Here is a 26989-nt window from a genome sequence, read left to right as displayed (position 1 = left end):
AATTAAGTTACAAAAACTACTTCTTTTTAATAAGTGAAATTGTATAGAAGCAATGAACATAAGGAATATGTAAACAAAAGAAACACAAGAATGCGATCCATAATAAGTAAACACATACCTAGTCGTAAGAATGTGTGAACATTCATAAATAGTGAAGGGAATATTAATAAAATAATAGTTATCTAGTGAATATTATTGAATTAAATAAATGAAGATATAGGAGTAAAATTAATATTTCCAACTTAAAATTTTAGCTTATACAAGTCTTGTTCAATATCCAATACAATTCAATAAAAAATTAATAGAAGATAAAATTGAGATTAATATATTAACTTAATATAAAAATATGTGAAGAAATATTCGATAAAAAATTATATACTCTATTTTGTAATTAGTTATTTTGAAGTATAACTTAGTGATTGCATTTGATCTTATATATCGCAATGCGAATGTATTTAAATATATTATAGATTACTACAGTTAATAAATTATATCATTATAATTCTATTATATATAGATGATACTATATATAATGCTAGATTTTACCTAATATACCCCATAATACGAATTAAAGTTAATTACATTTGAACTTCCCTGTTATTATCTTATTATCGACTATCTTATTATCTAAATATGTTACTGAATGATATATATATATCATTAGATTAGCAATAAAAAAATTTTTTTAATCGTAATATTGACTCTATTTCTTGAACTCGTTTAATGAATTCACTCAACCTTGAAGGTCTTGTAAACAAACGTGACGCGAACACTGTTTCTAATCAGAGACTTTGATAGAAATCTAACAACTGTGCTTTGTTGCAAAGTTTCTTTCCATACTGTAGAAATTGTGCTAGATATCTCGTCACTCTATTTGTTGCGCAAATTGTATCTAGTACACAGCACATATGAAAGAAATATCACGTAAATAGCAGTCTATATAACTAATACATTTATTTCAACTGCGCGGTATATTTTTATCGTTACTTTCATATAAAATTGATATTATGGTGTACATATAATAACATAGGAGAGACGTAGTATACTAATTGTTAGACTTTAAAACACTTTAAAACTATAAAATAGTAATAAAACTAAAGGACAAAGTATTGAAATTAAAGAAATTAAAATTCAGATGCTTTAACGTACAAACAGAAAGTAATTCAATACAGTATACCATATTATGTTAAACAATTAGTACAACTTAGTAGCAGATAGAATATGAGACCTAAGTACCTAATTAAAAAGATATTACTATAATATTACGTGTATAACATATTTCGTCTTTTACTATCATTAGTGATATTATTCTCCTTAAAGTATCATCGGTAATATAATCATATAATACTATTTGCTTCATAATACTTCTCCTTCACTCTTTATCCCTACTATTCCTTTTTAAAATAGACAGTGTAAGGGATTCCATTATCTGATTAATATATTAATTTATTAATTCAAATCTATCATATAAACTTTCAATGATCTATTTGTATCTTTTTGTACGTAACAATTTGTCAAACAATTTAATTATGATCACATCTCCCATTCTCTAATCCATTATTTTTCAAACAAGTAATCTTAAATCTTTGAACGTTGATATATCTCAATTACAAAGTGAATGAATGAACGATTAAATTTGCGTATGAAAATATTCAGCATGAAAAAAAGTGTTCAGTCCTTACGCTGTTGCCGTAATAGCTGCACTGGTTACGTGTCAATAAACGGCGATTCAGAAGCAATTGCTTGTAAGGTAAAGCGTTTCTAAGCGATCTAAGTCGTAGACAACGGTAACACGTCGTGCACTTGCACTTTTTAATGCCAACGTATTGCCTGGCTCTTGCATACGCATCGTATGCGCCATCGAAATTCAAAGCACGTGGTAATGATGTTTGAATGCCAATGGATTGGTAGATCGATCACTTGTGCAACATTGACACAAAAATAAATTGGCCAACTGGCGAATGAAAATGGAGATGTACGCATAATAAATTCTCCTGTGGTTGTTCTTATGATCATCATCTGTCTATTAAATAAATACAAACGTACAACAAGATATTAATTAACATCGTGCCATGAGATGGCTCGTCGATTGCTCCGCTATGTTCTAAAATTCCAGTACGTCCTTGTGATGATTCTACGCTGGATACGGGTTGATTGGCTGATACTCAACAATTCCAATTACCAATCAGCGTATCTAACCGGTGTCGCCCTTAACATGCCTTTCTCCGAAAAGGATAGGTACCAATATGCAATCGACGAAATTATGCACCGTTACGAAATGTACTTCAGGTTCTACTTTTCGATTATTGAACTGTTACAATCAAATTTATCTTTCGGAAACTCCTGGTTCATGTAAAAGTTTTTACGATATTTGGAGCGAGAGACACGGATTTCTGAAAACTCTAGCGATCACATCGGATCATTTCAACTACCTTTTCCAGAATGTTCTTTAACGAGAATTAATGAGAATGTACTTTGCTAAGACACTATATGAGAATGCTACATTCAAAAATAGCTTCACTTCATTATTGTGTCATATGTGGTAATAACGATGGCATCAATAATTTGAAATAAACTACGTATCATAATGTAAAGCAATTGAGAATTGTTTTCGGCATTTATTTTTGTCTAAATACTTTTGGCAAACTGTAAAACGTTACTTTAATTCTTAAGTAGATGGATACAGTTGTTGCAAAAAGTATTTGTACGGATTCCTTTATTACAAAACTACTTCTTTCTGAATATTTTGACAATACGTTTCGTTCTTATAATGTAACATTTTTGTAATCATATGAAAATACTATTAAGCGATACGCAAAGTAATATACTTCAACCTAAACAATTCGTTCATAAATGCTAGAGTAATGATAAATGTTACTGTATATCATGTTTCTTAGAGAAGTTTAAATTATTATTTTATTATCAAAATGTAGTAGAGGATTTGAATAATTAGGCTTTAATAGTTCTATTATTAAATATTTTAATTGTAAAAAAATTTGACAAACAAATATATTTCCCTGAACAAAATAGTATATTAAGTTTTATAACACAATAACTTGATACATAAATAAGATAGTCAAATAATCGGAAAAACTATTCGTTTATGGCAATGTCTATAATATAGATATTTGTAATTAAGGATTAACCTCTTGTGATCGACATATTTTTCTAATCGTACTACCAAGTGGCGACATCCGACCGCAAAGGATTAAAATTTCTACGATTAATAGATAATAATATGATGGTTTGAGTTCAATATAATGATGATTTATTTATTAAATTTTTCTATCGTACAATGACAGAATTTTCATGCTCTATGAACAAAAATTTTTAAGATTTAGTAGATCGTATTTAAATTTTAATTTAGGTATTTCAGTATGGTAAGCTTACATCAGAAAGAATTTTTTATCATACTGGCCAAAGTTTACTTCGACTATAACAGGTTTTGTTAGGAAAACGTTTTGTTAGGAAGTCCTACATTATCTCTGGATATGCAGTTACGTATAACACAGAGTATTGTGATATACTTAAAGCTATAAAATTCTTTCATGTTTAGTAACTTTACCTTGAATGTAATATTTAAAGTGATAATACAATATAATATCATAATTCAAGGTGAAGTTACTAAACATGAAAGAATTTTATAGCTTTAAGTATATCACAATACTCTGTGTTATACGTAACTGCATATCCAGAGATAATGTAGGACTTCCTAACAAAACGTGTTATAGTAGAAGTAAATTTTGCGCAACATGGTAAAAGCTTCTATAGAGTTACCGCATTAACAAATATTGTGTTAAAGATTTAAAAATACGAATTAACGTTATTGGCTTTTTATTCGATGCAATAGTTAAAGGAACACTATTAAGCATTAATGAACAGGGCCAAGAGGACCGACTTTTTCCTAAATCACCAAATATTACATTTATTTTACATTACATATTACATTAAATATTACAGATATTTATTTATTAAGAACTTTAGAAAAAGTTGTAAAAATGAATACGTGTTAGAGATTAATGTACAGTATTTTAATCGTTCAACGCTACATTAATAATAGTAAAATATCTCATCCTGCTGCAGTGCAAGAAATATTCTCTCCACATGTACTACTCTATATATATAATAGACAGCAATACACAATATCATTGAATTTCATCATCCAATTAGGGGCAATTTAAAAACTAGTTGATCAGTACAAGAATTACTAGATTACCTAAAATGTTCCAAATTATATAATAATTTATAATCGTAGCTTTTAATTTGTGTGCATTGCCAACAGCTTTTGCAAGCAGATACTATAACTATAGACGATTGAAGAAAAAAAGAAATTTCTGATATGATAGATACAATTTTTTATCTATTTCATTTTTCTATTCGTAAGAATGACCAATAATTTCAAATGAAGTCAAAGAAAATATCACAAATCATTTCTGCGCTATATCAGATAAAAAGCAATCTATTATTATTTCATATTTATGATATAACATTTTAACAAAATATTCATGAACCTATATTGGCACCATTTAGCGGTAAAGGCCTATAGAATATCCTGTATAGTATACACAAATACATGCAACGCAATTTGATTTAATAATAGAAATTATCCTATGAAGCAACTTATACAGATTGATACAAAAGGAGAATTACCTAATTTTAATAATGCCATAATTTTCCATTAATTTTATTAATTGGACCTCAATGTCCATAATTAAGAACAAACATATATACTAATGTGTAGGTAGCGTCAAAATATAATTTCGCTTATGAGCGAAATCAAAATATCTAACGCAAACAATAACAAAGCATATACAGATTTTAGTACATTAAAATTGTGACTTCATAGAAGAAAAATTTAATAATATTCTACTGTAGTAATTAATTACTTTACTAACATATTTAACAAAATATAAGTAATAATAAAGTAAAGTATTAACATACATAATAAACTAGACACAATACGTAACTACATTTGCAAGATTTAATGCACTAAAATCTGTTCATTCTCTAGGAAAGCGGTAGTGGACAAATATCGGAGTCAGTACAATCTCGTTCGTTCGATACCAGTTAATTATCCGGAATTACGTAACGCGAGGAATTCTGATCGATACTAGGACGAATTTTGGGGCATTTGCTAAAACCAGACAGCCGAGAACGAGGAAAATAATCGAATTATACGGACAAGCACGCTTCAGAGTGACCGATTAATTCAGTCGTTACAGTGTTCCGATATATATCGTACACGAGAAAACGTGTACCTATTCAAATTCATTACTTTTGTACAGATTTCAAGAGCATAAATTACAATGAGATTCGATCTTAATTGCGAAAACTTAGGATAAATTCATGACGTAAATGAATTCGCCACAAGTAAGTCGTTGTAACTAATGAATGTGGATATTTAAATTATTATATGTATTTATACAGAGTCTTCGAACACCAGGCTTGATTTCATGATAAATCGCCATAACGTAGAAGAGTTGAATGTTGGGATTGAATGTTTATGAATTATTTTATTCTAAGTAAAACGCGGCTTAAAATATTTGTCTCTGAAACGCGTACATAAATAAACAAGAACAAGATATATAAAGTTTGACTGAATTTGGTAAATTGAAATATTTTGCAAACTCTGTAATACAATTTTATTACCGAACCATTTTCTCTAAAATGTATAAGACGAAATTTTCTATGACAATCATATCTATACATACAGTGAACGGAACAAAGAAACAAACAAAGTGAACATAAGAATATTGTTTGAATTATTTATTGTAAATGGGAACTTCTGAATTAAAACCATTTTCATCGATATATTTTTTGGTCCTCTCGTTGCTTCGCATTCTTCTATTACATGTCTCAGGTCTTCTTCTTTCCTTCTACATAGTCTGCATCTTTACTTTCCTCTCTTTTTTCCAGTATTCCCTTGCTTTGGTCTCATTTCCACGTCTGAATCTTGCTAATATTTTTCTATCCTTCCACTTCATCCTCCCTTCTAAGTATTTTGATAATGTATATTATACTTGGATTTCCTTATCCTTTTCTTCTTCTCTTCTGCATCTCTCTTTCTTCTTTCTTCTATAATTTGGTAGACTGTCATCCTTCCTTGCTCTTCTCTTGCTTCCATCTGTGTCCCTCCATTTCTCACCTCTTTTAGTCCCTTCTTTCTCTTTCTTGTTCTTTTCCCTTCTTGTCCATTTTCACAGTTTTTCTCCCTTTCCTTTATGCACTCCTTTACTAATTCCTTTTTTGACTCTAGGGCTTTCTCTTCGTACCTTGCTGTTCTTCTTAATGCTTTTTCTTTGATTTCTGTTAGCTTCCATTCTTCTATCAATATATAATTCGGTGTTGTCATATTTAAACCTAAGATCCATTTCACATATCTTCTTTATATTCTATCTAGTCTTTCTTCCATGTTCCAGGCCCATACCTCTGCTCCAAACAGCACCACACTCTCTACCAGTGCTCCAAACATCTTCATTCTCCTCTTGTAGTCCTGTTTGAAAATTCTTTCTCTCACGCTCCATGTTTTCTTCATTGCTATTGTTGCTCTGTTTTTCCTGTCTTGTATGTGTTTCTTATTACTGCCGTTTTTCTATAGTATGTACCCTAGGTATCTTATCTCGTCCACTTCTTCTAATTCTCACTCTCCCTATTTCCATTTTCTGTGCCTCCTCATGTTCTTTCTTTTTTCGAAAACTACTATCTTGGTCTTTTCCGTACTCAGTCCCAATTCTTTTTCTTTTAAAAATTTTTTGAATCTCTTTCCTTTAGCTTCTCTTCTCTATCCACGATCAGCACAATATCGTCTGCATATGTCAATGATCATACCTTTCTTTCTCCTACCACTATGCCCCCGGCTTGTCCTTTCCTTAATTCTTCTTCCAGCCCTGCCACGTGGATATTGAGTAACGTCGGGCTCAACAGGCACCCTTGTGTAACTCCCCTCACTGTCCAAAATTCTTTTGTGTTGTGGCTCTTGATTCTCACCACATTCTTTGTTTCTGCGTACAACTCTTTTATCCTTCTAATTAGTTTTTCGCTAATCCTCATTTTTCACATTTTTTCCTCCAATTTCTCTCTGTTTAGCCTGTCGAACGCCGCTTTTAAGTCTGCAAAGCAGACATATAGCTTACCTTTTTCTCTACTCAATTGTTTGTCTATGATATGGTTTATTACAAATACCGCGTCGGTCACTTCTCTTCCTTTTCTAAATCTGAATTGGCTCTCTTCTAGTTTGGTTTCAATCTCTGCCTTCAGTTTTTCGTCCAGTATCCCTGCGTAGATCTTGTATGCTATGTCCATTAATGTTACTCCTCTTTTCGCTATTCTCTTATCCTCCTTCTTGTATATCGGACATATTACTCCCTTTTTCCAATCTTCTGGTATCTCCTCCCCACTCCATATTTTCCTTAACAAATCCCATAACGCTTCCCCCACTTCCTTCGGTGCATACTTCCATACCTCATTTCCTATCCCGTCTTCCCCCATTGCTTTCTTCTCCTTCAAGTTTCTTAGTTGGTAGATCACCTCTTCCTTTTCTATATTATCTTCTCTCTCCTCTATTATTTTCTCTTCTGCTCGATGCTTTTCCGTTTTTCTGTCCTCTTTGTGCTCTGTTCCTTCTAAAATTTCCATAAAGTGATTTTTCCACTCTTCTTCGCTTATTTCTTCATCTATGCCTTCTCTTCTTCTTCTATATTTATTAATGTATTTCCACGCTTTTTGTTCTGTTTTGATCTTCTTGATTTTCTCCATTTCTTCTTCTTCGTGTCTTTCTTTTATTTGTTTGCACCACTGTTTGAATGCCTTTTTTTCCTCTGTAAGCGCTTCTCTAGTGCATTTTCCTTTCATAAACTTTGTCACCTTCCTTCTCATCTCTCTTTTCCCCTCTGTCCACTCCTTATCGTACCACACTTTCTCTCCCACAACCCATTTCGTTATCTTCACTTTCTTCTTTGGCATTGCTTTGTTTATCTTCTTTTTGATTTCTGTCCACATTTCCTCTACTGTTCTTCCATTGCAGATCCAGTCTTTACATTCCTCCAAGTATTTTCCCACACTTGCGTTTGTCCATTCTCTTTTCTCCTTCTCTTCTTCTTTCTTTTCCTCATTTTTTTGTAATTCCGGCCCTCCTATCTCTATTCCTAACGGCATGTAGTCCGATTCTGTTCTTTTTCCTACTTTCATGTCAATTATTTCTTCTGTCGCCTTCTGATTGCCAATCACATAGTCTATTACTGAGTTTCCTCTCCCCCAATACAGGTTCACTCCTCTCCTTCCTCTCTCTTCCAGATATTTTAGCAGTGTTCTTCCTTCCATGTTTATTGTCTTTTGATCGTCTGTTTTTTTCTTTCCCTAGGTCCTCGTTTATCGGCCCTCCCTCTTCTCCCGTTCTTGCGTTCCAGTCTCCGCCGATGATCATCACTTCCTCTTCTCTTCAGTCTACTCTTTCCTCTATTTTTTTCCATGTCCCTTTTGTATCTTGATTATAAACCACCATTATCCTATACGTCTTGTCATTGTATATTATTTTTCTTTCAACTATATTATCACTTATTTCTTTATATTCTATTCCTCTTAGTTCTTTATTTATACCCGTTATTATTCCCCCCTTTGCTCTTCCTTTCTTCCTTACTTCTTCTCTTCTCATTGCTGCCCTGCATTTCCAGTTGAATTCTTTGGGTAGTCTATATTTTAATTTTTCCCATTTACCTTTCTCTATCTATGTTTCCGTGAGTCGGATTACGTCGAATGTCTTCAGATATTCCCACACCTCCTTGTCCTTATTTATTAGCCCCGCTACATTCCAGAAGCACATTTTCATCCCCTTTGTAGCCCCCTTTTCCCCTTTTTAAATTTTTCTTCCCCTCTCTTTCTTTCTTTCTCAGCCTTCTCTTCATTTTCGTTGTACCATTTGTTCTCTATTTTTAATTTTTTGTATCCTATCTTTACATATTCACCCTTTTCCCTTCTTTCTCTGACTACCCTTCTTATGTGTTGCTGTACCTCCCTTTCTTTTTATGGACTGACTATATATAATATGATAATTATATTAAAATGATCGAGAGAAATGCAAGTTTAATAAAAGTAATTAATGAACGAATTACGAGTTACACGAAAATTGCTACGATTTTAACTAGAGAGTCATGCATCCAATGAAAGTCTATTTTAATTGCATTGCAAATTTAATGAAACGTGTTACATACTGCCATCCGCATACCGCGGTCCTGTTTCGTATAATTAAAACGTCACTGCGGCTTGCTGGCGGCTGAAACGAGTTTATATGTATTTCTTTATATTAACAAATCGCAAGGAAAAATCCACGTATGGAAATGAAATAATTCGTCGAATGGTAATGGGGAACGCATAAGCTTGATTGATTGATAAACTTCGTTGCAGTTTATTCATGATTCATTCATAACATCAAGGTAAAACAATTTCCTTCTGAATGGAAGAACATCACATTTTTCAATAAACCGCCTTTTCTTATTGAGAAAAAATATAAATTTAACATAGAAAATCTCGTTATATTCGTCGTGTGGATATTTCAGCTATATTTAGATAAGTAACAACAGTGACGTTGATATATAGTAATTATAATATACATAAAGAGAGTTTGTATTAAACTCTATTAATATATGGAATAAAATGCAAGAATAAAGTTTTTCTATTTTTTTATTTAAGAAAGGTTAAATATTTTATGTATATTACTAAATAACATGTTACTTTACTTTCTTCTTCCAAAATTTAATGATAATTTGAAAGTAATCTTAATTGAATATCTTTTCTTCTTTTACTATAAGATTATTTGTTTGATATTAAATACAGGACTTAAATGATTTGTAAATAAAAGTCTTTATTTTTCCTGGATATTAATATCAAGATAGATTACAATCAAATTTCACAAAATATTTAAGATTTATAAATACATATATTACATTTCAGTATATTTCATATAAGTAAAAAAGGATTTAAATCATTAGAAATATAATTTCATTTAATTTTATTAACTTAATTCTATTTTGACTAATTTTGTATCTTCATAATTCAGGAAAAATACTTAACATCTCATAAGACTTAATATTTCCTTCTTTATATAAATTCAATCAGATTAAACATAAATATAAATTCATACAATAAGCAGAAATATATGAACATATGCTAGAAAGTATCAAATTATAGCGGCGAAAAATTTTAATTTATTTAATATTATACATATATTTCCTAATCCTACAAATACTATTTGCAAACTATACATTAACGCTGATTAAACACAACATTACCCCTCTGAATCTCAATTTATATCGTATATTTTCAAATTATTGTGTATTAAAGGAACAAATTAATTATAACGTTTATATTGCTCCCTTATATGCTTTAATTCATCTATAAGTCAAATTATGTTCTGCATTACATCCTAGTTTTATTAAATCGTCCATTTAATCATCCAAAATTCCATTAAATCTATCCATCATTTTTGAATATTTCACAGTTTAATTACATTGTATTTTAGCATTTTAGATCTCAGAAATTCACTCTCATTTAAATATTCATTAACGTAGAAATAAATAGGATGAAAGAAGCTTATTGAAGAAAGAAGTTATACTATAGTAATATCCACATATTTATTTTTTAATTGATTATTTAGTTGATAATTTGTTATACAACATTTATTAAAAATATAGGTACCGTTTGACATTTTTTCATGAAGTTATTATCAAGCTCTCCTTTTTTATATAATATCCCATATTGTTCCGTTTGAAGAAACAAAAAATGCGAGTATTTACATAAGTGACTTTACGACGCATGTTTTCACAGACAAGAAGCTATTTTTGAGTCGGATCTTCAGCACTTAAAATGATTTTTGTCAGTAACTGTATCAATGTTTTTAATTTTCTATCGTGTTTTCATTAAACGAGCACAAAGCGTAAAGTAGTTGTGGAGAATTAGTCGTTGTTAGGTTGAGGGAAATAACGAGAGCAAAATATTGTTGTCGCAGTCCGTCAAATATATTTTGAATAAATAAATAAATTATTTAGAGACGAATTGTGAGTCGTTGGTACAAATATAAGTTGCGGAATAAATACTCGATAAATGGTCGGAGAAACTCTGTGGATCACTTCGGTACTCGTTTATACTCGTTGACGCTCTTCGATACTGTTCGAAAACTCCTTCGCTCGCGATCGCGTCCGTCTAGTATTTATATTGGTCGGGGGAAAACCGGAAAATTTGAATTCGTCTACGTTTGACGGTTGTATGTAGCGGCGACATTATTTTGCCCAGAGTTTATTTGTTCTTGTTGAAGTGGTCACCACTTATAAGAAAACTCCACATCTGGCCTTTTTAGTTTTCTCAAGCACTGAAGCTATCGACAGCGCGTAGACAAAAGACCGCGACAAAGTCAGACCATAAACGGTAGTTGGCTTCGGAGTTTTCAGTTATTGGGTAACACAGCTAGCGTGCGGATCTGGACCAGCTAAAATTGTATTCTTACTTATAATTACACTTCTATTTAAATATATTTTCTGTCTTACAATTTATCCACGTGTTTTCTCTGTTTACACATCGAATAACCTCAACAGTTCTTACATATTTGTAACCTAACGGTCTTAATACTCCGAGGCAAAACAACAACAGGATTTGAATTGTCCTGACCCGTGTGCCGCTGCACAGTTATTTCTGAAAGATCATTAGCAAGATATGACGGTCTGACCAATCGAAGATTACACGGAAGAATTTCTCCCACTTTTATCTAATTGAATCGAAGTCTCACAGAGACCATAATTATTATGACCAAATTAAAAAAATTGTATCTTAAGAAATAATATTTTAGTAAAATGATTTTGATTAAAATTACCCATTATATACGATTAAAATCTTTTTTGGTTGCTTGTAACTACACAGTATCAATGACGGAAATTTGTTTATGGTTTCGAATAACTATAACCAATGGTAAAAACATTTTTTGGCTGTAGATAACTGATATTGGTAATGAGAATTATAAAATTTTAACATTCGTTCATACCTATTAGAACAATTACTTGACATTTATATTATATCGACGTCCACCATTTCTTGCTTCAAATTTCAATTAGAAAGTTTTAAATAAATTAGATAGGAAGTTTAGAGGAAATTATTGAAAATTTGCTCATAAAGTCATTTATAAAATGAACACAACCAACGAAATATACTACATGTGCTAACTTATATGGATCTTAGAGTAAGGACAAGTAATAATGTTTTATTTAGAGTTTAGTGTAGTTTAATAAGCGATACTCAATACAAAGGACTGATTACAATCTCGTCGTACGTCTTATTATTATACTCTCCGGCTCCTCCACATATACTCTCTGACTTCTCGATTCACACTCCGCGACTTCTCAACTCACACTCCCCATTCTCAACCGACACACTGCGCCCTCCCAACTCGTATTCTGGCCGTTCTAGCAACTCTTTGTCTTTTCCTAGGCCCACCACACACGTGTTCCGCAGACGCTCTTTGCTAGGGCCACGTAGGCCTTTTCTATAAAACTATGCGCTTGAAAATACCGACGACACATTGATGGACCCGACGGTGCCTCGATTCTCGCGACATTGTTCATGGTTAACTCGATGTTTCTTAGGCCCTTTTCCCCGATGCTACATACATATAACGAAATATCTAATATTAAAAATGTCAAGATTACTTAAAATCTATCAATGATGGAAAGAGAAAAATGCAGATGAGGAAAAGCTTGTTTTATTTACAGCTGATAATATTTTTATTATAGTATGGAATATATAGATTCCTAATTTTTCAATACTGCAAACAAAATAAATAGACTTCTAATAACTTTCCGTTTTATGTTGGTTTCCATAAGTATTCTAATATACAAGATGTTCGGTTACAGGTATAAAAAATTTTTAGGGATGATTTTTAAAGCTAAAATAAGATGGAAATCACGTATTAAAAAATTGCATTTTTGGCTTCGTTTTTAATTATTGACAATTAAAAATTAGCCGAAATATCCTTGTGCGCGAGCAGACTTCCTTACACGAACGAAGCTAGGTCAACTTAAGCAGCGGGGTGCACAGGGATCCTCAAATCGAACAATACGTAGGCAGCAGCTTACTTCATACAAATCATAGAGAACATATGTCATTACTACTACACTAGTCAATCTTAGTATTGGTGAAAAGTCTTCGGTAAAGCAAATCTCCAACAGTTAGATCGACTGCTGACAGATATCAGAATCAAACCGCAACAACCAAACAAAACGATATTTCAAGCATCAAAGTCTTCATCTGAAATTCATCACTAAACCTATCATCTCTCTCACAGTATTTGTCAACACGTCAAGAAACTTGCAGGCCTCGAACAATATCAGAGCGATTCCCTTCTGCCCGGTAAGATTAAATTGTTGGAAAATTTAGCAGGGCATGGTTCTCGAACGGCGCATCACCCTTCATCATATCAGACGAGTTTCATAGAAACTCTTGCAACTATCTCCGGCACGAAACCACAGCTGGCCAACTTCTTCGAGCGACTTGGATAAACTGATCTGATTGCGTGCAACGATGGCTACGCGTGAATTTCCATTAGGGTGATTGATATCCATTCAGGAAATGATAACCATGTTAATAACCGCGGAGCGAGCGGCTGACACAGTCGCTGAAATCGTGTACTATGTTAATTGCAGTTCCGCAACACGATCTGTTCCAAGCGAAAATTCAGATTATCGATTTCTTGCATCGAGATCGATCACCATTTGGTTGCTTCTCGTAAGCAATCCAAGCGATTAGATAACTAGACACGAGGATGTGGCACGTATGAATCGATGTTCCATAATATCTGACGTCAACTTGGGTGTCGATCGAATACCACCGTTGTTCCTCTTATCTTGAACCTTTCGAGATTGTATTTAGATAGAGGCACGTTCCAGCCTTTAAGCTTTAGCCATTTAGAAGTCACAACATAGGTGCAGATATTTTACAACGATGCCAGATCTTCATCGTTAGGTGAAGAGATATGAAGAAGGCAGAAAGATGTGAATACACTTTGCATTATTAAAGTTTGGAATGGGAGTATATTACATCTCTATTCTGAAGAAGAATAGCTAAGCATTTCGTCTTTATTTATTTACCTACTAAGTAAATGGAATAAATACACCCTTAGATTATAAAATTATGATTCACACCCTATCACCGATAAATCATAGAACACTTATTACTTTTAAACTTAAACTTTAATGGAGTGAACCCGTAATAAAATCGTCAAAATGTTATATAATATAATTTAATTCTTCTCGCATAAATATTAATTCATTTTGTATTTACATACAACATACATATATGCATATCCTGAACGTATATTCAATGTACAATATGTTTACATTCTGCAGTCAGATAGAAAGTTCAAAATGTTTATTAATTATTTTAGCAGTTATAATAAATGTTCGAAATTCCTTCGTTTCGCAAGAATGAAGAGTCCATTTGTCGAACTCTTTCAAATATTCCCGTTACAGAAGTGCATCTTGAGTACAGGGACAGAGATTACCTACTGATTATTATAAAAAGCATTACACTTTGTATATTTTACATATGTTTTCATATTGTATGTATTTTTCAAATTTCCTATAAATGCATGAAAATCCGCAGTTTGCTTATAACTTTTCAATAATGCATTTCAATAAAGTATGGAACATAAATTTATATGAATTTTTTTACCTATCTAACTTCGTTAACACGTAATATGTTTTACTCTGACCTTTGCAGACACCCTGTATATGTAAATATACCACACCTAAACACATTGTAAATAATGAAACTTAACATTATTTTGCAAGAGAACAGTTGAGTTACGAATAAAGCAGTTAAAAAATTCTTGAAATAAACAGTTGAACGTAGTAAAAGCGTAGTAAAAATTCAATCGAGCGTCTGAAAAATGTGGATTTCAAACTTATTAAGTAATATCCTCTCTTGAATCTTTCAAGATTGTATTTAGAATGCGGCATAACATTCAACAGAGGCGTGTTCTACAATCTTTACGCGTTTAGAGCTGAGGCATTCCAGCTGAACTGCACCAACGTAGACATATTTATAAACCAATATACGTATAAATGTGTGAATAATAGGTATATATTACTATAATGTACACGTTATTTATTTATGAGAGCGAATACTTTCTAAGATTTTTTGTTCTATTTAAACGTGACTTAAATCAATAAAACCTTTTTCTTTTCCTTTTCAAATCACCAGATTTGAACTAGTAGTTGAACAAACAACGAGCTCCAACCAAGTTTTACAGAGACATCGATTTCAATTTTCGTCTTATTCTGTTTTATTCTGCGTGCTTCTGTTTTTGGTGTGTCACAGGCCAAGGTTTTTTCACTTAACCAAGTAAACCTGTGCTTGACGAAGCAACAGCTATCGAGTGGGAAGGTTTCAAAAAGAACCGAGCAACTGAGGACAAATAAGAACACAGCTGGGCCGTCGAATATTATTAAGGGAATTAACTTTGATCCAGCCGAAATTTTGCAATGGCCTTAATTCGATGAAGTTGTATCGAGGAACGAGCTGCTTAGCGACATCATGGAAAAAAGAGTTTGTTGTCATTGGTTGTTCGGTAATTGCTCTGATTAAAATCGACCGAGAAATCATGCTTTCTTCATCATGCCTTCTTTAGCGCATTACTTTCCCAAGATTCTTTTTGAATAACCATTACAATTAGACTAACAATAATAATACAAATAAATAATATTTCCATTCGAATTTTGTTCGTGATTGGAGTGGGATTTATTTTGTAATTTCTTAATCAAAACAATATCATTACATAATTTCTAAGAATATATTGTACATGTGCACTACTTAACATTGGTATGATAGAATATAAATTAAACAAACTTGTGTACTTTATTTAAAATTTATATTAAGAAAAGACAGAAGACAAGTACACAAAAGTGGTTATTTATAAATTTATATTTGAAGTCAATCGAAGTATCTAGTAGCATAAATAAAAGTAAAAGCACTTCGTATTTAAGAAATAAAGCTGACCTGCTTTATCTTATTAACCTTTTTTGACAGAACAAAAGTATTACTATCAGACCCCGATCCTCATTACTAAACTTTTGTAGAAGACAATTATAGGAAATATTAAGTGTAACACAAATGTTAAGTGTGAAAAATTGGATGAAGTATCTTATACATTAATAAAATTGATATAAGTTAAATGAATTTTTCAAAATGTTCGAATAATATTTCAAGGAGATTTTACTTAATCTTTATGTTCAAAAAATTACTGCGTAAAAATTTAAAGACAAACGTTAGTTTATAATTTTACATGAAATTGTTAACAAGAAATTTAGATTTAATATAAAATTAATTATTTTCGTGAAAATTTCTTTAAAAAGAATTTTTTATTTTATTTTGCAAGGATTAAATAATTAGAATAAACTGCTACATTTCCCAGTCAATATTTGTTACGCTTAGTATGGAGAATTTATCAAATATCCTTTTCCTACGAAGTAGTACTTTTATTTTTTCAACATTTGTATTTCAGGAATTTAATAAATATAAACTCAATTTCGAATGTCATAATACATTCTTTTATTTTTGAATTTTTACTCACTTCGTTTATTTTAAAATTAAAAACAATTGAAAGCTCTTGCAGATTTCACAAAAGTATTCTGTTCAAAATAGTAAAACGTTCACAGTAAAATGAAATTTAATTATACGATCAATATAAATGATTTGTATTTTTTCTTTCAATTTTTTTGCATGTCATTAAAGTACTTAACCAGTCAAAAATATAAAATCCCTTTGAGTATATACATATTATACAGAAATTTTAGTACAATAGAACTCTACGATCATAAGAGAAGAGGAAGAATTATACACTACATATTCAAACTTTTTACAAATAAAAGAAGAAATATTTTATTTTCATCTATGTAGCCGCAAAAATTCCAATAAATTATCGATGTCAGAAAATATGTACCTACATCGACTTTTCAAAAACTACATTGCAATGTAAAATTTTAGTGCTTCCAATCTGTGATCTTCTGGTTTCCACTTTCAATTCAGTGGATGTTTCTAGAGAAAATAAATATTGAACACGCAACGTGCCACGTTTTACGCTACTCATCCGCGAAAAATATTTTCAACGTTCCGCCAAATAGAAACTACGTTTTGAAGATATTCGAAATTCTCTGGCGATATCGAATATTTCAAACGCACGATCATTTTTACAATACAACATGACAGGTCTACCTAATCGTATCATCAATAATGCAAACTTTCTGGTGTGTTCCGAATACAGGAACAAGTAATGGCATAACTGTACTTTATTCCTATCTGAATAACACAAATGGTTCCTTAAAATCGATACTTTCAACGCGTTTTTGAATAAGGTGGTAAACGTAATGCATTTTTAAAATTGCTAACTCGATATTTATGTATGTTTCTTACAAAGAAGAAAGTATATTATTTTAATGTTAATAGGATTTAATACATGTACTTAAATATCCACAAAATTCGTGGAATCTCTTGCGTAAGGCATAAAATATTACTTTTATGTATAATTTATTTCCATCATAAATACAATAAGTAACTTCGAATGTTGGCGAGATTCGTGAATTGTGTGATTAAAATCCAGGAGTTTAGGAAAATATTGATTTTAAGTACGAAGCAGTTCTGTTCAGTACAATTTAGAGCTCTGGATTCTGTCCGCTAATGTGACCGTTATATATATAGATAATCTTTACTCACTATTCATCACTATCCACCAATATAACCAAAGTAATTTAATTTTGATGTCTATTTATTGAGCGACTCGTTTAAGTGTAGCTTATTTTTAGTAATCTTAACATTAATATATTTGATCTTAATAAAGTTATATGTTGTTATGACATACGCCAATGGATTATCCGTATAAAAACGCATAGATTAAGTAAAACGACGTACATGTGAAAAATTCCAATAGTTAAATAAATAATCCTTTATATACACTTAATGAACTAAATATAGTAATATTGTGAGGCTTGCATTGGAATGTGTCCATTAACTATATATTATAAATCAATTTTTAATAATTATAGCAAAAAAAAAAGAATAGAGATACTTCTATTTAATACTGCAAAAGTTTGTGAGATTTATTTAACAATAACGAAGATAAAAGTAAACCATCGCCGAAAATTGTAATAAAAGTAAAACAAATTCACAGATATTGAGAGAAATGGTACAATATATCGGTATTTTCGGTATCTTTCTCACGCACCAGAATTTTTAGCGTGAAAGAAATATTGATATTTTTATATGAATTGTAGAAAGGCGTTCTCATGTATTTATTCAAACTTTCCAACGATACGTGCACCGTAACGAAATTTGTATTCAAACTAAAAAGAGCGTTCAAATTCTTATCTTTTGCGGAATGCATAACAGATATTTTCTCGACACACGGTGAGTTTGCACGTTCGAGAAATCGGAACGCAGTTCTCGAGAAATTGTTTCAAAAGCGAGATATATTATCGTACGAAAATTCACGCCTTAAAAGCAAATGTTACACAAAGATAGCCACTGAAATTTTATTTTCTACTTTGCCCCAGTTATGCAGAATATAATCGTTCATATAAATATACAAATATTTCTTCTTAAATCGTTGTATGAAAATATAATATGTATAGTGTATATAACTTTTGGAACTTCAAATGTAAACGACGTCCGTCAAGTGGAATAATAAGTTCAAATAAAGATTGGTCAAACAATTAATACTTCCAAAGTTACAAAAATATATGGCATGTACCTATGGTATACTTTTGGCATGTACACATTTACTAAAGTTCATTATTACATTAACAATCATACATATTATAAATACAATGCAGTATAAATATTTTTGTCTACCAACATGTCAGTGCACGCCGCGCTGCCTGTGTAGGGAATAGGAGGAAGGACGCGATAACTCGGACAAATATATTGCAAATAAAATAATACCATATAAATATATGTACAGTAGCGGACAAAAGTTTAAGACGAAATGGAAGAAATAAATAATTTACTTTCCATATAATCGATTTACTTTCCATAAAAATAAATACAGTGTTCTACTTTTGGTATTAACTAATTAGACATTTGTTTGTACACTTACAAAAAAGATTTCATTTTGATATTTTGCTTAGCTAAGTTATAAAAAAGGAACGAAATCTGTATAATATTTCGTCGGTCAAAAGTTTGACTACACAAAAAATATTAATTTTTGGTAAGAAAATATACACAATTTTTATTTAAATTCAATATTTTGTCCCATATCCGTTATTTCTTATCACTTCGGTACATTTTCTTGGCTAATAGAATCTATTAATTTTTTACATTGATGTACCGTAATCTACCCGCTAGACCTAAACACTAGATTTAATTAGTTATTTATATTAAGTAATATTTACTTACTTACAACATTTACTTAAAAATTATACTTATCTATAATAAGTATTAACTTATTATAAATATTTAGCCATGTCACTGCGCCACGCCAGAAAAAATTACTGAAAATTCTCAATGCGAGAATTGATTGTAAATATCAATAAATAAGAAAAGAAAACTCTACCATAATATTACTCCAAGCTGTTTCAATTGCAGAGTAAAATTCATTTAAATTTTTCGGTTTATAACCTTGTACTGTCTTTTTTATGATGCTTCACAAATTCTCGTATTGAATTAATGTCTGGTGATTGCGACGGTCACGGCAGCGCGGTAATATTTTCTTCTTCAAAGAACTGTTTCACCCGAGTCGTGTGCTTCGGATCATTATCATTTTTAAAAATAATATCACCACTCATGTTGTTGCGTGCAAAAGGTAACATTGTGTTCTTGAGTATGTCTATGTATTGAAAACTGTTTATAATTCCATTGATACGACATATCGGACCAGGACTGCCTCGAGAAAAACACGCACACACCATAACGTTCCCACCATCATGTTTAAGAGTTTAAAACGCACTGTGTTTTCAAACTTTCGCCAATTCGATGTCTACATGCCGTATACCGTCAGAAGAGACGCGATTCAATTTCGATTCGTCTGAAAACAATACCTTTTTCCAATCTTCATTTGTCCAATGCTTATAAGCTTAGCAAATGCAAGTCGTCTTTTTCGATTCCTAGAAATCAGCAGTGGTTTCTTTTGAAGTTTTCACCCTCTTAAGTTAAAGTCTTCCAATCTTTTCCTAACAGTTCTAGCATTAAATTGTGTATCGTTATTATAGTTTATCTCCGCAACAATATTATTTGCACTACGAAAGCGATCCTTTTCGCTCAATCGATGAATCCGGCGATTCACTTTCGGCGTTGTTTTCAGTTGATCGCAATACATGCCTGCCTCTAAAAATTTATACCAAGCTTGCTCACAAGTCGTTTCTGACCTGTTCACTATATTTGCTATTTCGGTGAAGGTTTTATTTTGCTTTCACAGCCTTACGATTAGTTCCCTTTCGTTTTCAAGTAAATTCTTTGATTTACCCATAGTCTGTTCCTATCTAAATGAATTTTAAGCAATAAAAGGTACAATAAACAATGATTTTGACATTCCAGAATCGAAATGTTCAAAACCTATACTCATACGCACGTTTTACACAGATCGTCTTAAACTAATGTCCACTGTTTACAAGTGCTAAGTGGTAACTAACTGTTGTAACTCTTATATTGTTTGTATTTGACAACTGACGGTCTGAGGTTACGAAGATCAAACATACAGCAATGTTATTCCAAAGAGACAAACCGAGTAGAAGAACAATATGCGTATAAGATGTTTGTAATCCATACAAATACAAATCATCGTCTTAAACTTTTGTCCGCTACTGTACATATTTCATTATCATTTAGAATATCTATGCAAGGTAAACATTATTCCTTGAAAACAGAGACACTTTAAAAAGTTTTATTTACACAAATATATGGATTTTTCACTTATTACTAATAAACATTCATTTAAAATATTGTTTTCCTAGATTATTAGAAATCAGAACCAGTTCAAATATTGTAACGACTGATTCGTGACTCGCATCCATATACAGGGTGGTTGGTAACTGGTGGTACAAGTGGAAAGGGAGTGATTCTACGCGAAAAAAGAAGTCGAAAATATAGAATAAAAATTTTTCGTTTGAGGCTTTGTTTTCGAGAAAATCGACTTTGAACTTTCGCTCGGTACGCGTGCACTTTATCATGTCTCGTTATAACGTATCTCACTGTAGATCGTTGTCTCGATTGACGTTTTTTTTTTATTCTATAAATTTTTGTTTTATATTTTCGACTTCTTTTTTCGCGTAGAATCACCTCCTTTCCGCGTGTTCCACCAGTTACCAACCACCCTGTATATGAATATATTGTGAGCGTTGTCGGAGACTACACAAAGTCGACTTTGCTCGGGCATTACACACTGTTACTTGGCAAAGTCCGAAGAAATTATTGAGTAACGAACATGGTTCGCTATATTGTAAGCAAAATTGATGTTTCCCATCACTGCGTGGATACGTGGACAGTGTTGCGAACTATTATTTCTTCGTGAACTTTGCCAAGTTTTAAGTGGATATTGTGGATACTGATAAATCCATGTGGATAGCGCTGCGCTAAGTTGTTTCTGTTTTTGAATACCATTCCTTTTGAAACGAAATATCGATATTGAATTAGGCATATAAAAATCTGCGGCTGATCTACGGGAATCTACACAGTGTTACGTCACTCAACTATTTCTTTGAACTTTGCCAAGCAACGGTGTGTAATACCCAGGCAAAACCGACTTTGTATACTTTGCGAACTTCGCTCGTATCCAAAACATATATATCTAATCATATTTTATTAGAATTAATATGCGAAATAGATATTAGGCTCAGATATGACAACACCAAATTATATACTGATAGAAGAATGCAAGATAATAGAAATAAAAGAAAAAGCATTAAAAAGAGCAGCAAGGTACAAAGAGAAAGGTACCTAGAATCAAAAAAGGAATTACTAACGAAGTGTATAAAGGAAAGAGAGAGAGACTGGGGAAATGGTCATGAAGGGAAAAGAGCATGAAAGAGAAAGAAGAGACTAGAAGAGGTGAGAAAAGGAGGGACGTAGATAGAAGCAGGAGAGGAGCAAGAAAGGATGACAGCAGACCAAATTATAGAAGAAAGAAGAGAGAAGCAGAAGAGAGGGGGAAAAGGATAAGGGAATCCAAGTATACTACACACTACAGAAACATAACCAAAGAAAAATTACCAAAGTACTTAGAAGAGAAGATAAAGTGGAAGGACAGAAGAATACTGGCAAGATTCAGATGCGCAAACGAGATCAAAGCAAGTGAATACTGGAAAAAAGAGGGGGAGAAAAGATGCAGACTATGTAGAAGGAAAGAAGAAGACCTGAGACATGTAATAGAAGAATGTGAAATAAGGGGAGGACCAAAGGACATAGGAAAAACGCTAAATGAGACTGGAGAAAGTTTAACAAAACTGAAAGCAATAATAGAGAAGAGAAGGGCAAACGACAGGAAAGATGTACTGCAAGGAGGCTAAAGACCAAAGTTGCAATAGTTTTTAGTCATTAGTTGCTAATTTGTAGTTTCTAGTTTTAGTTTTTAGAGATAGAATAATTAAGGGAGTGCAATAAAATAGAGTGGGTAAGAGGGAAGGTAGACATATAAGAAGAGAAATAGACATAAGAGATGTAAAACCGAAAATTTGTCCAAAACCGAAAAGCACGGACTAAGCAATAATAATAATAATATTAGAACTAGACTACAGATGTTTATGCATTTATGTCTTTTAAGTTTATTATGTAAAATTTTCGATAAATAGGGACCGTCATTTTATTCTTAAATATAACATATCCTCCTTTTCATAGGTTCCATTTAAGTATTTGTTCATAAAAATTTGAATTTGCATAAACATTTGCTATCGAGTCATAATATAGATTAAAATATTTGATGCTCCTATTCGCAATTCGTTAAGCTTGCAAAAATCTTGTTGATAATCATAAATAGTTATCTGTCATTCTTTTACGTGTCACGTGACAAGTAAGTATTTCATATAAATATTTTGAAATGTAGGAATGCGTAAAGAATATTTACAAATGGAATAAAATTTATTTATAGTTCAATAATCAGTATCAGATGAGGATTATATGCTACTTTATAATTCTGAATATGCAGTCATACGAATACTATGGGAATAATAATATTAAAAGGAAAGAATAATTTTCATAGTTGCATTTCAAAGCAAATATTAGAATATTCAATTGGTTGCTTGATATTCAGTGCCTAGTAGCTCCTTGAAACTGGTATTTTTTAAGGAAAGAATGTAAATGTGAGTTTTATTGGTGTTGAAATGTAAAATACACAGATAGGAGCGATATTTACATTGCAATGTGCAAACTGGATAATGAAAAGCAAAACAAATAATTTTACTTCTCTGATTTACATTCTAGTACGATAAATAGTAACGATAAATAGATTAAAAAGTTAATACTTGATTGATGTACTTTGTATAAACAAAAAAACGTAGTTATGGATATTTTTTAATTCGAGAGAAATTTTCTGTAAATAAGAGTTTTATAAAGGGAAAGAGATGGTCATGGATACTTTTTAATCGAATAAAAATTTTGTCTGCGAAAAATTAAGATTAAATTAAAAAGTAAAATTTACGTATAAAGAAGCTATAAATATTACAAAAATATAGCAATAACCTACTATGAGGTTATTTTTTTATAAGTCTGACAGTTTTATATCTAAAGTTTGTATTCACCGAGCTTTTTTATTATTTTTCTTTAAACAGCAAACATCCTTTATACTTGTTTAGTAGATCTCCTTAAAAGTAATAGATTTATTAGTATTTCGGTACTGTTGGTTTAATTAGTACATTGTCCTACTCTACACAATAGGAACTGTTACTTGCGATAAATTAATATTTATAATTAATCTGCACGTGTAACAACCGAAATTTGACATAAATATTCAGTTTCATAAATATTCATTTTACAAAAAATAATATACATATTAAAATTCTTCAGACTCATCACTAAATCATTAAATAACAAAACTTATTAATAAAAGATATACAACCAAGAACTAACGAAATACATCCCGCATTTTTATAATAAATTAACGAACCCTTAATGTTTGATCTGTTGAACATAAATTTAATTAATCTTATTCATTTCTTCCATTTTCGTTATACGATACTGACGATATTAGCCATTACTCTTTCATTTTTTATAAACATCGTTTTTGCACTATACATATATATAAATATATATTTATATATCTCTATGTCGGAGATGAAAGGATACCTGAGCCTCCTCGTGGGACTTGAAATAAAGCGCCCTGGACGATGTAGGTGATCGTATATTCGTCTGTCTCTCGAAATTTATCCTCTTGCGGCATTGCGCTATTTTATGTCCAGGGATACCACAGTAAAAGCACCTATACCGGCCGACAGATGGCTTGTGTCGTTTGGCTTCGGGGCCCATTAATGTGTCACTTGAAGATGCCGGCCTCCTCGCGAGAGCGACAGCTTTCATTTCATGTAGAAACTGATCCTTGGTCTCGATATCCTTCCCAACTGCTATCTGTTCGATGCGCTGATCTCGTGGGCTCAATTGACAAAGAATGGTAGCGTTGATTATTTCAGCCATAGTGGCATTTTGCCACTTCGTCTCCAGAAGCCAGTGGAGACGATTGGCGTAAGCCGCCAGGTTTTCGTCCTCCTGTTGTGGTTCCCTGAGTATACTCATTAGCGTCGAAGTTGTTGTATCTTTACCACCAAAACGCGTAAAAAAAAGTTCCTTAAACATCGGCCAGGTAAGCTCTTCGCCATTCACTATCTGTGTAAACCAATGCGCTGCAGAACCCTCTAGAGCATTTTTTAAAGCAGAAACTAGCGCGCTGTCTTGTAGAGGATTATCCTTCATAAGCAGGTTAACAGCTGCGCACCATACGGTTGGATCGGCGATTGCTGGGTTAAAGCATGGTAGCACTATGTTTCCGGGTTCCACACTCGGCTGTGGCACTAGCAGCTTGATTATCTGTTGCTCGGGGGTTATGAGTCCTTGTTGAGTCACTGTTAGATTCACCACTGATCCCATTTCTGATGTCGGGTTGGCGTTGTGGGTAGGGTTGTGGGTGTTTGGTGAAACTTCATTGAAATTAGCCATCGTTGTGGTATAACAAAGGTACAGTTTATTAACACAAGTATGGAAGCTACAGAATTCACAATTAACGGCGGCGACTGGGCACTCGCGACACTAATGACAATAGCCTCGGTCAACGAATCCGCGGTCAACGGGATAGCGAATTTATTGTTTCGTCAATGTCTAAGTAGGACTTTATGTTAGAACGTGAGAAATTCACTGATCGTAAGAAAGCGCTACGTAACTAGTTGATGAGCTCGTACGAGAGAGTGAGTATCCGTCACGGTGACGCTGTAGAGGAAAACTATGATGGGGTGTGTCTAAGGACACGAGATCATCGGATTCGTCGAGAAAAGCCTTCGTTCAGAAAGTAAGGGAAATTAGCGTTGCTGCTAATTGGTCAATCTCCATATCGGTGGTTAGAAAAAGATGCTAGCCGCCCTCGAAGGAAAGTTGCTAGTGGGAGACGCCGCTCGTTGAAAAATAGGTCTCCCCTACTTTCCCCTAGTTGGAACAAAGACTGTTTGTCTGTTTGAAGGACTTTAGGTAGTTGAATCCTAAGATTTATAACGGGTCCTCGGGCTAGCTGAACATGTAACGTAGAGATGCGTTGACATCTGGTAATCATCTTACTCGAAGAATAGGGTCAAGAATAGGGTCTGCGTGTGGCGAGCCACGGGACAGAAACCGTTGGAATGTTTACTGTCGCGTGTCGCCACGAATATTTCTTTTAAGGAGAGCTATACTATTACTTCATACCTTTGTTAGACAAAACGTTCATCCCTTGACCGCGGCTACGTTCGGCAATCGGATTGAATGACGACAATTGTTTAATTACGCCTATGGTAGAATCTAAATTACGGTATGTAACGGCACGCTAATAAATTCAAATCTTATTGTTGTTTTGCCTCGGAACATCAATATCGTAGGACATACACATATTGTATTAATAATCAAACTCCGAGCAAAACAATGTCGCCGTTACTTTCAACCGTCAAACGCAGTAGAGTTCAAACTTTCCGACTGTCCCCCGACCGATATAAATAAACGAGCGAATTGACGAGCGAGAGAGTCTAGCAATCGAAGAGTAAGCATATCGACGCATCAAAGTGTATACGAAGTTTCTCGACACACGCGCGAGATTTATTCCGATTAATTATATACCAGGACTTGTGCTTTGTACCAAAGCATTAGAAATGAAGTGCTCACGACACTTAGACTATAATATTGATATTTGAACTATCTTCCTCCACAGGTATTAAGGGATTTTCCCAAATTTCCAAAAGAGAGGCTGTGGTGTCCTTTCATCTCCTATATGTACTTAATACTAACCGTAAAGCAGACGCTAAAATTCCAATAAATATTTCAACATTTTTAAATAATTCTTTCAAAGGCTACAATTTATTTTACTATTTATGACATTATTTAATACATACTCTTATACATAAATTTACTGTCGGATATAACATTTTTTCGTTTTAATTGTTACTATTGATATACATACATAGCGGGTTACGAAAATATTTGAACCCTTTTCTCTTTTTGCAGATATATAAAATATATTTACACATGATTTATGTTTTAAAAATGTATCCTTTTAATTTGTTTTAATCACAAATAAATAAAATATAACGGTTTAAAATAATATGATATCTATAATAAGAAGGGAACATCAAGATTATGTCTACAAAATTCTAAAATAATTCAACAACCTACATATACACATATATGATATTTATAGTATTTATATGAATACCAGGTGCTGAGGCACTTACACAGCACAAGTTCAGTTAGCCTGAGGACCCGCTATAAAACCTGGGTTTTTTTGGTAATTAAGATTTTTCAAACGGAT

At 32.3% G+C, this 26989-nt stretch overlaps 2 protein-coding genes and 1 pseudogene across 2 annotated transcripts in view; all 3 read right to left on the bottom strand.

Annotated features, from left to right (window-relative positions):
• Positions 1 to 26989, bottom strand: part of LOC100744887 (trichohyalin) — a 143812-nt gene that overhangs the window by 87021 nt on the left and 29802 nt on the right. The gene's annotated exons all lie outside the window — the stretch shown is intronic.
• On the bottom strand, positions 5903 to 6570 carry LOC112212453 (chromatin assembly factor 1 subunit A). Its single transcript, XM_024366035.2, is given in 1 exon segment — positions 5903 to 6570. A coding segment is annotated over 1 exon segment (543 nt). The 5' UTR covers positions 6536 to 6570; the 3' UTR covers positions 5903 to 5992.
• Positions 6669 to 9619, bottom strand: LOC112212455 (annotated as a pseudogene).

The sequence above is a fragment of the Bombus impatiens genome, unplaced genomic scaffold (genome assembly GCF_000188095.3).
Source record: "Bombus impatiens unplaced genomic scaffold, BIMP_2.2 scf_0191, whole genome shotgun sequence".
Classification (NCBI taxonomy): domain Eukaryota; kingdom Metazoa; phylum Arthropoda; class Insecta; order Hymenoptera; family Apidae; genus Bombus; species Bombus impatiens.
The sequence above is the reverse complement of the archived record's forward strand: the minus strand, read 5'-3'. Positions and strand labels throughout refer to the sequence as shown.